This window comes from Elephantulus edwardii, unplaced genomic scaffold (genome assembly GCF_000299155.1).
Source record: "Elephantulus edwardii isolate Elephantulus edwardi_28Jun2011 unplaced genomic scaffold, EleEdw1.0 scaffold00309, whole genome shotgun sequence".
Taxonomy (NCBI): Eukaryota; Metazoa; Chordata; class Mammalia; order Macroscelidea; family Macroscelididae; genus Elephantulus; species Elephantulus edwardii.
In genome coordinates, this window is record NW_006400059.1 from 2,458,693 (window position 1) to 2,469,722 (window position 11,030).

General features: G+C 39.4%; 1 protein-coding gene across 1 annotated transcript in view; it reads left to right on the forward strand.

Annotated features, from left to right (window-relative positions):
- Positions 1–11,030, forward strand: part of GALNT14 (UDP-N-acetyl-alpha-D-galactosamine:polypeptide N-acetylgalactosaminyltransferase 14 (GalNAc-T14)) — a 413,330-nt gene that overhangs the window by 335,119 nt on the left and 67,181 nt on the right. The window contains exons 5-6 of the mRNA XM_006901133.1: positions 8,356–8,421; positions 8,602–8,723. Coding sequence (XP_006901195.1) covers positions 8,356–8,421; positions 8,602–8,723 — 188 coding nt within the window. The remainder of the gene's footprint in view (positions 1–8,355; positions 8,422–8,601; positions 8,724–11,030) is intronic.

Consider the following 11,030-nt stretch of genomic DNA (forward strand, 5'->3'; position numbering starts at 1 on the left):
TTGTGTATCTTTCATCCTCTCTCCAGGTTCATAGGGTTTCTGGAGGCAGGCTATTACAGACGTGGATGCCACTCCTGCTTCCAAACTTGTTTTATAATTACATATCAACAGTATATAATTACACATCAGCAACAAAAGGCAATCTAATAATAAAATGTATAAAGCATTCTAATAGAGATGTCACCATGAAGACATTCAAATGGGTATCACACACATGAATAGATATTTAGTGTTACTAACCATAAGAAAGGCAACTTGAAACCACAGTGCCATTTCAGTCCCAATGACAGCAGTAGAAAGAAAACAAATGTTGGTAAGAATGTAGGGATATCAGAGCACTTATCCATTATTATTGGAAATGCAAAGTGGCAGAGCTCTTCAAGAAAGCAGAGTTACACTCCTCAAAAACTGAGAAATTGAACTACTACTATATGATCTATCAGTTTCACACCTAGCTAGTTTAAAAAACTAAAAACAGAAAGTCAGACATTTATATACACACACACACATACCACTCTATATTGAAGCACTATTTACAGTAGCCAAAAGGTAGAAACAACCTAAATGTCCATCAACATGGACAATCAAGAGAAATGAGTAAATAAAATCTGGTTTGTTGTTGTTGATTGCTGTCGAGTTTAGCACGACTCATAGTGACCCTATGAACAAAAGGCTTGAAGCCTTTCTATAACTGTCGTCATTTATCAAAGTTCATAGTTTCCAGAAGCATGTTGTTTAGGAAATGGATACCACTCCTCTTTCAAAACCTGTTTTAATCTGGGAGTTCCACCAAGCACTGTCCACTGTGGATAACTGTTATGGCATTTGACCCCCAGTGGCACAAGGTTCAGCACCACAGCAACCCCAGGTTACCTCAGTACAACATATTGACAGAAGAGTGCTGTACCACTTAGAAGAATGTTCCTCCAAAATGTAATAACAATTGACTTTTAAATGCAAAGACCCTCTCTGAGTTCTTGTTGAGTCTGAACAAGAAGCTTAAATTAAAAAAAAATTTTAAAAGTCCAACCAAGATAGTATGTTGTTATTTTTGTTATGTGCCGTTGAGTCACCTGCGACCCATAGAGACCCAGTGTACAACTGCTCTGAACTCTTTCCTGTCCTGAGCCAGTTTCGCTAATTCTGACACACTAACACCCTTCGGCCCAGATACTGTATCAATCCATCTCATCAGGGGTCTTTCTTTCCTGTGCTGTCCCTCCACCCTTCCAAGCATGATGTCCTTCTCTAAGGACCAGTCTCTCCTGGCCACATGCCCAAAGTATGTCAGATGAAGCTTGAAAATACTAGCAAACAAGGAGAGACATAGTTTCACCCTCTCTAAGACAGACCTATTTGTTTTCTTGGCAGTCCATGGTATGTCCAAGACTCGAAGGCATCTATTCTTCTTCTGCCATCCTTAGTCATTGTCCAGCTCCCTGAAGCATAACAAGCAATTAAAAGGTCATGGCCTGGGTTAGGCACACCTCGTTGCTTTTTAGAGAGGTCCCTGACAGTAGATTTTTTTCCATTGCAGTTTGTCTTTTGATTTCCTGACTGCTGGTGTTAAGAGTGTTGATTGTGGAGCTGAGCAAGCTATAATTGTTAACAACCTCAATCTCTTCTCCATCTGTCATGGTGCTGCAGTTGGCCCAGTGGTGAGAATCTTTGTCTTTTTGATGTTGAGCTTCAGTCCATATTGAAGACTACAGTCCTAGACCTTCTGCAGCAAATTCTTCAGGTCTTCTTTAGTTTCAGCTAGCAAGGTTGTGTCATCTGCATATTGTATGTTGCTGAGTCCTCCTCCAATCTTGATGCCACACTCCTCCTGATAAAGACCTGCTTCCCGAAAGATCTGTTCTGCACATAATTTGAAAAGGTATAGAGACAGGATCAATCCCTGACACACTCCTTTCCTGATTTTGAACATGCAATGTTTCCTTGTTTTATTCTGAGGACTACTTCTTGGTCCAAGTGTAGGTTTCATATAAGCATGGCCAAGTGTTCTGGGACTCCCATTTTCCTCAAGGTTAGCCACAATTTGTTGTGATTCACACAGTCAAATGCCTTTGCATAGTAAATGAAACACAGAGAGACATTCTTTTGGTACCCTCTGCTTTCTGCCAAGATCCATCTAACTTTAGCAATAATATCTCTACTGCCACTAGCTCTTCTAAACCCAGCTTTTATTTCTGGTAGTTCTCTTGTCAATGTACTGTTCCAGTTGTTTCTAGATAATCTTCAGCAGAATTTTGCTAGTGTGTAATATTAGTGATATTGTTAGATAATTTCTACATTCAGGTCACCTTTTTTTTTGAAATGGGAATAAATATGTGTCTCTTCCCAGTCAGTTAGCTGAGTAGTACAATTAATTGACTGCTACTCAACCAGTAATAGAAATGAGGTCTTGATACATGCTACAGTAGGAAAGAAACTTGAAGACATTATGCTGAGCTAAATAACACAATCACAGAGGAAAAATACACAGCAATCCCAAAGGCACACAGTTCAAATCCACCAGCTGCTTTGTGGGAGAAGGATAGGTAATCTCTCCTCTTGTGCAGTTTTGTGCCTCTGAAAACCTGCTGGAGGGACAGCTACGGGTCAATTCTGACTCCATGTTACAGAGTAACAACATACATAAAAATAATAACAGGCAAATATAGAAATACCAAAGTTTATTGGTGTTTACCAGGAGAGAGAGGGGGAGGGGGGGAAACCAGATTCTCAACAATCAGTCAGTTCCATCTTGTGGAGTTTACCTTTCAGTATGGCTTTTCTAGCCATCTGAATCTTAACTGACCATATGGATAGGCAAGAATATGAGAATAGGATGTGTTAGCCTATCCACAATTGATTGACTATCTCACTATTCCACAAGGGGATTGGCCAGTTTCAACAATATACAAGGGGATTACCTAGTCTCACCACTAAATTGAACAACTCTAGCCAAAGATCTTAGATCCTCCTCTGCCAGTGAAGAAGATCAATATCTTCCCATCCTAGCAAAAATGAAATCAGATGTTCTTACTCCAGCTAACCTACGGCACAGCAGAACTGGAGACCTAACATGAGATCTTGGGACTGCTCCATCATTGGAACCTGAGCTGTTGGACAACTGGGCATGGGCAACCAATATTAGCATGACTGAAAACTTTGTAACACTGGCCTAAAGACATAAGGGTCAAAGTTGAGGTGCCTGTAAGCACATTTTGGGAGCTGTCCTCATTGTATTCTGCTACTAATCTGGATTATAACCTTTTGACTTCTATAACATTGGGTTTTTTTGTGGTCTGTGAGCTATTGCATCAGATTTTGGACCAGAAAAACAGTAAGATTGGTGTTGTGATGAGAAGAAAGAGGTATGGGAATATGGGGGACATGTCTTCCCTCATAGAAATTGGTTTTGTGTTATTAATGCTGTTGATGGAGACAGTTCCCCTTTGTGAAGTTGTTAAAAGCCAGATATAGCCACTCCATACAGTTCTTATTCTTTCTACACAACTCAGTGGTGATCCTTCACTGAGTTTTCAAGATTATAAATCCTAGTGAGAGCAGGCTGCCTCATCTTTTTCCCCAAGGAGTGGATAATGTGTTTAAACCACCAATCCAACATGTAACCTATGACTGTGGAATAATTAGTTTCCGTTTATGATGATAGGAGGAAAATCACATTGATTAAAGTTTGATTTGGACAACCAATCAATGTTATTGCTAAATGTCAGTAAGTTGTATATCAACAGGTTGAATTATCAAAATTATATAATAAATGACATCATGTAGCCACTGAGGTTGTGTATGTACATTTGAACAGCTCATGTAATTTGTTATCTTGTTTGGAAGTACAGGGTTATGGTTTTATGGATTATTCAAGTTAATTGACTTAATACATGTGTTCAAGTGTTTCTGTTTTACATCCCGTTCAGTGCATAATACTTGAGATTATAAAAGTTTGCAAGCAGCCATTCAATGTGCAACAGTTAGTCTCTGTCTGAAACAACAAAGAAAGAAGAGTCAAAGATAGTAGTCAGAAACAGAGTGTATTTCATTACCTCCATAAATACTACCTCCTTTCTCATGAAACCAGTAGAACTGGATAGTGCCTGGCAGTCATTATTGAACATTTTAATCAAAGGTTATCTAGGGAATCAAAAGGGGAGAAATGTAGGACAGAACAAAATTTGCATGGACTCCAGACTTTCTAAAGCATTGAAACCTGGATCAACCCCTGAAACTATTGCTCTGAAATAATCTTTAAACTAAAATGTCCCCTCAAGTCATCTTAGATCTAAACAATAGCTTGTTGTTAGGTGCTATCGAGTCAAATATAACGTAAGCGATCCTATCAATTCAATCAACAACAGATCTGAAGGCTGTCCTGTCCTATCCTCATCATCTCTGACACACTTGAACTCACTGCTGCATTCACTGTGTAAATCTATCTTGTTAAGGATCTTCACCTCTTTCACTGACCTTTCCAAGCATGATGTCGCTGTCCAAGAAATAGCTTCTCCTAACAACATGCCCAAAGTATGTGAGATGAAGCTGAACCATCCTTGCCTCAAAGAAGCATTCTGAAGGGAGTTTTTCTAAGACAAATCTATTCTTTTGGCACTCCATGAGATATTTAGTACTCTTCTCCAGCACTGTAGTTCAAAGGTGCCAATTTTTTGTCTGTCATCCTAATTCATTGTCCAATTCTCTGAAGCATAGTGTTGTCATTGTTGTTAGGTACTGTTGAGTATGACTCATAACAAAAGAAATGAACCCTATTCTATCTTGTGCCATCGTCACACTTTCTTACACACAATTGCCCATTGTGGCAGCCACATGTCAGTCCACCTGGTGGAGGGTCTACCTCTCCTTCCCCAACCCTCCACCCTTCCCAGCATCATTTCTTTCTCCAAGAAATAGCCCCTCATAGCAACATGCCCAAAGTAAATGAGATGAAGCTTCATCATTCTTGCTTCTAAAAGAACTAGGTTTTAACTGTTTCAAAGACATGTTTCTCAGATGTTCAGTGCTCTGCTCCTACCCCACAGCCCAAAGGCATCAATTCTTCTGCCATCTTTATTCTCTGTCCAGCTCTCAGATGCATAGCAAATTATCAGAAAGACTATGACCTAATTCAGACACACCTTAGTCTTCAAACTCATGTCATTATTCCTCAGTACTTTGGAGAGGTGCCTAGTTGCATATTTTCCCGGTGCAGTGCAACTCTTTATTTCCTGACTGCTGTTTCCAAGAATGTAAATTGTGGATCCAAGCAAGATGAAGTTGTTGACAGTTATAATCTCTTCTCCATCCTTCATGATGCTGCCTATTGATCCAGTGGTAAGAATCTTTGTCTTCTTCACATTAAGATGCAATCCTACCAAAGGCTGCATTCCTTGTTCTTCTGCAACAAGTGTTTTAATTCTTCCGTACTTTCACCAAGCAAAGTTGTTTCAGGCTATTCATGGGTCTCCGTCCAAACCTGATGCTACATTCATCTTCATAGTATCCAGCTTCTTGGATTATTTGCTCAAAATACAGATTAAACAGGTATGGACAGAGAATATAATCCTGACACATTCTCTTCTTAATTTTAAACTATGCAGTGTTCCTCTGCTCTGTCCGAACAACAACTTCCTGGTCTAGGTATAAGTTTCACATGAGCACAATTAAGTATTCTGGGACTCCGATTCTTCTCAATGTCAGCCACAACTTGTTATGATCCACACAGTCAAATGCCTTTGCATAGTCAATAAAGCACAAATAGACATTCTCCTGGTATTCTTTACTTTCAACCAGGATCCTTCTTTATTCAGCCTTTGAAAACCCTATGAATACTAGAGGAACGAGGACAGTTACTTAGAGTGTAGTGGTGGAACCCAGATTGGAAATGAGGAAAAACAACTTAAAAAACCATTTCTTAATAATTAGAACAGGGAATGTGCACAGCTTGAATGTTGGAAAACTGGAAGTTATTAAAGGTGAAATGGAATGCACGAACATAAACATACTAGGTATTAGTGAGATGAGCTATACCAACTTTGGCCTCTTTGAATCAGATAATCAGGTGGTATACTATGCAGGGAATGAAACACAGAAGAATGGTGTTGCATTCATAGTAAAAAAGTCAATATCAAGTTTGAGCTTGAAATACAATGTTTTGAGTGGTAGCATAATATCCACACACATACAAGGAGGACTTGTTAGCATGATTATTATTCAAATATACACTCCTACATCCATCTACAAGAGGAAGAAATTGAGAATTTTTATCCAATCTTGCAGTCCAAAATTGATTGAACATACAATCAAGATGTGTTAATGATGTTTGGTGAATGGGATACAAAAGTGGAAAACAGGAGGAAGGGATGGCAGTTGGAAAACATAAGCTTGGTGATAGAAATGAGGCTGGAAGTAGAATGAATTTTGTTTTTACGATGATGTATTCATTGCAAATACCTTTATTTAGAAGACACAAACGATGACTTTACACATGACTCCCATCTGATGGGTTGAATAGGAATCAGATTAATACATTTGTGGAGAAATCATTGGAGAAGCTCAATATCAGCAGTCAAAACTAGACTACCAGGGGAGACTGTGGGTCAGACCACTAACTGCTCATATATAGGTTCAAATTGAGGCTGAAGAAAATGAAAATAAGTCACAGGAACCAAGATATGATCTTGAAACAATTCCATCTGAATTTCAAGATCATCTTACGAGTAAGCTTGAAGCATTGAAGTAGATGCATTATTGTTGTTGTTGTTGTTAAGTGTCGTTGAGTTGTAGACAACTCATAGTGACCCTATGAATGAAAGGCCTGAAAAATTATATAACTTTCATAATTTCTCCAAGTTCATAGAGTTTCTAGAGACAAACTATTTCAGAAGTGGATACCATTTCTGCTTCCAAGCTTGTTTTAATCAGGGAGCGCCACCAAACACTGTCCACCATGAGTAACCATTATCACATTTGATACATCACTGTCACAGTGTTTAGCATCACAGCAACCACAAGTTACCTTTGTACAGCAAATGGACAGGCCAGGGCTATATCACTTAGAAGAATGTTTAACCAAAAACAATTAAAATCAGGTCCAAGAGCCACAGGCCCAATCATAGCCTAAATTAGGTACACCAAACTAACATCATTTCTCCTCAGTACTATAGAGAGGTCCCTGACAGCATGGTCTCATGACTTGTTACCATGGATGTCAATTATGGATCCAAGTAAAATGAAATCATTGACAGTTTTGATGGTTCTTTAATCTGTAGTTTGTTGTTGTTGTTGTTGTTATGTGCCATCAGTACAACAACTCTGAACCCATCACCTCTGAAACATTTACCTCCATTACCCCAGTCACTGAGTCGATCCATGTCATCCAGGATCTTCCTCCCTTGTGCTGTCTCTCCACCCTCCCAAGCATGTTGTCCCTCTCCAAGGACTGGTGACTCCTTGCAACATGTCCAAAGTATTTCAGACAAAGCTTCCGAATCCTTGCCTCCAAGGAGTAGCCTGGTTTCACTCTCTTCAGGATGATCCTGTTTGTTCTCCTAGCTGTCCATGTATATTTCAATATTTTTCTCTAGCATCACAGACCAAAGGTATCATCTATCATCCCTAGTCATTGTCCATCTTTAGCTTAACTAATAAAAAATTCCTGCCTTGCATATTGTGCTCTTTTAGATCTCCCTATAAGAGATCCACATGACAACACCTCAGAAGATTAAATGAGAAGCTTATGTGCCAGTGAATTGATGTTAATTATGGAGGAATACCTTAGAAAAAGAGGGTGAAAATTGCAAACTCCAAGTTTCAGTTGAGGTTGCACACTCAAAGAATGTAATCAGAACTACTAAATTTTACATAAAAAATGTTGAATTGGTATATGTTCTGTGCATAATCTTGACAATAACAAAAAGTAAATTTTTCATAAAAAAAGAATCTCTTATGTTAAGAATCCGTACTCTGAAGCAAACGCTAAAACTGTGTTTATTCTCTGACTTCCTAGTATATCATTACCACACCCTGGCTACAATGAGTAGGATTCTTAAAGCATTCTTTTAAGGAGCTATATTCCCATTTCAAAATACTTTCACGCATGTAATTATCACTTTGTGACTAACCTACTCCAAAGAGGCCAACTTTCAGCCACTTTACACCCAGTGAACAGTTTCATATGAAAACAGTATTCAGGCCGCCCTTCCAAAGCGCAGAGACTCTGAATCAAGGCAGGCTTTGTGGAGGGAGGAAGAACAGTGTACTGCCTTACCTGTGCTTCAGGCTCACCTGCAGTGCACAATTTGTCCTGCACATGGGTCCCCAGATACTCATCCAAAATGACCTTTGTCTTTACAGCTGATGACTGCAAACTGCTGATCAAGTTGCCCAAAGTGAAATGCCTACGCAATTATGAGCGACAAGGTAGGTTTGGTCTGGGCTGAGTGCTGCTGGTCAGGGACTTTGGTGTGCGTGCGTTGAGGTAGAAGACTGGGAGTGTTTATGTATGTGTTTATGGGGTGTAGGACAATGTTACTCTTCCATGATCTTACTGGGCAGTGGAGATACACTTAGACTCACTCAGTCATTTGTCTCTGACTGCAGGTCTGGTTCGATCCCGTATTCGGGGTGCTGAGGCTGCCCAAGGTTCCACTCTTACTTTCCTTGACAGCCACTGTGAAGTGAATCGGGACTGGCTCCAGCCACTGTTGCACAGAGTCAAAGAGGTGAGCGAGGGTGAGGAGCAGGGAGCAACTCCTGCCCCTCACTTGCCCTAAGCTCTTGAACCCAGTGTTCCACATAATCCCCTTGGTCCTCCTGTGTGGTAGGGTCTACTGGAAGATGGTCCTAAAGGGGGATTACTATTTCTGTTTTAGAGATGAAGAAACTCAGTCTGGCCAGGCACACACAGCTAGTTGGTTAGAGCAATGCCTGTGTCTTCATTTTTCAATTATAGGGCAGGCTGGTGTTGTGTACTAGAGAGTCAAAATCCATAGCTGACCCTCCAGTGAGTTTTCAGAGGCAGTAAATCGCATGGGAAGAGATTTCCCATCTTTCTTCCATGGAGAAAGTGATGGATTCGAACCATGTACCTTTGTGTTGGCAATGTAATTCCTTACCATAAAACCACCTAAACTCCCTGTTACAGTGAACATCACCCGCTAAATCACCTGCAGTAGGCTTGCTTGGTCAGGACCACCGACAGCTAGCACAGAACACATATAACTTTCTGGGCAAGAGAAAATCCTTGTTCAGAAATATTAGTTCTGAACCTAGCAAAGGTTTAGAACTAGTGTTTTTTAGGAAAGACACAGCAGAACTAACCAAACTACTCACCCATTTCTGAAAGCTTCTGTCTTAATGTGGATATCAAAAGTGCCACAACATTTTCACCCCAAGGCCTAATGATAAGACATTATATCTGAATTTCTTGCTTTATTCCTGTGTTTTCTCTAAGACTCTGTAGACTTCCTCTCTCTATGTGTCCATTATGCCTCTGGCATGTGGAAAAAATAATAATTATTATTCTATTATTTGAATGGATCATTGATCTTGAAAAATTTGACCATGCAATCTCTGGTGTCATTTCTATTGATGAAGTCATATATTCCAATTACTAGTCTTTCCGACTTTTAACTTCCAATCACTAGTAATTATGAATAAAATTTGATTGCATATTTGATCAATTTCAGACTGTTCAAAATGGTAGGAACCTACATTCCTCAATTTTTATTCCTTGATATTAGTGGTTGGTGCATAAATTTGAATAATAGTCTTATTAACTGGTCTTCCTTTTTGGCATTTGGCTATTATCCTAACGCTGACAGTGTTGTACTTCAGGATAAAAGTTGAAATTTTCTTTTTGACAATGGATGTGATAATGTTCTTCAATTTGTCATTCTTGACATAGTAGACTATATGATTGTTCAATTCACAATGGCCAGTACCACCCCATTTCAGCCAATTAATAATACCTAAGATACTGATCTTTATGCATCCTGTTTCATGTTTTATAACTTCCCATTTCTCTAGACTCATACTGTTTGCATTCCACATCCTGACTATTAAGGGACATTTTCAGCTGTTTCTTCTCATTTTGAGTTGTGGCACATCATCAAGTGAAGGTCTCAAAAGCTCAACTCTGCTCACATCAATAAGGTAGACTCTCCTTGAAGAGGCAGCCCTCTTTCTCAATCTTATTTTTACTGTCTTTTTACCTATGGGCTCATCCTCCAGCACTGTATCCAATAGTGCTCTACCACTATTTTTTAAGTTTTCACTAAGACTTTTCAAAGTAGATCATCAGTTCTTGTTATTGTTGTTGTGATGTGCCATCAAGTCAGAATTCACTCATAGCTGACCTTCCAGCAGGTTTCAGATGCTGTAAACCACATGAGAGGAGATTGCCCATCTTGCTCCTTTAAAACAGCTGATGGACATGAACTGCATGTTTTGGGGTTGACAGGGCAACTCCTGACCACCAGGAAATGAGAGTTCCCTGTGTTCTTCCTTTATATTTTTTCAAGAAAAGGTAGGCGTAGACCTTACCATATGGAGTACACTGGAATCAACTTTACTACATCAATCGAAAGAGATGATAGAGAAGCTAAATATTATCCATTGGAGCAAGGCCAGGAAACAACTGCAGAGCTGATTATCAATTACTTATAATGCAAATTCAAGTTGAAGCTAAAGAAAATCAAAACAAGTGTACAAGAGCTAAAGTATGGCCTTGAATTTAGAGACCATCTCAAGAATAGATCGGAAAGGTTGAACACTAATGGGGACTAGTTGTGTGATGATATTAAGGTATCATATATAAAGATTTTTTTAAAAAATAGCATTACTATAAAGTTGATTACTACACATGTTGTTGTTGTTGTTGTTATGTGCCGTCGAGTCGCTTGCGACTCATAGCGACCCTATGTACAACATCCCTAAACTCTGCTCTGTCCTGTGCCAATCGCACTGTCTCTGACACTCCCATCCCAATTATCCCAGTCACTGAATCAATCCACCTAATAGAGGGTCTT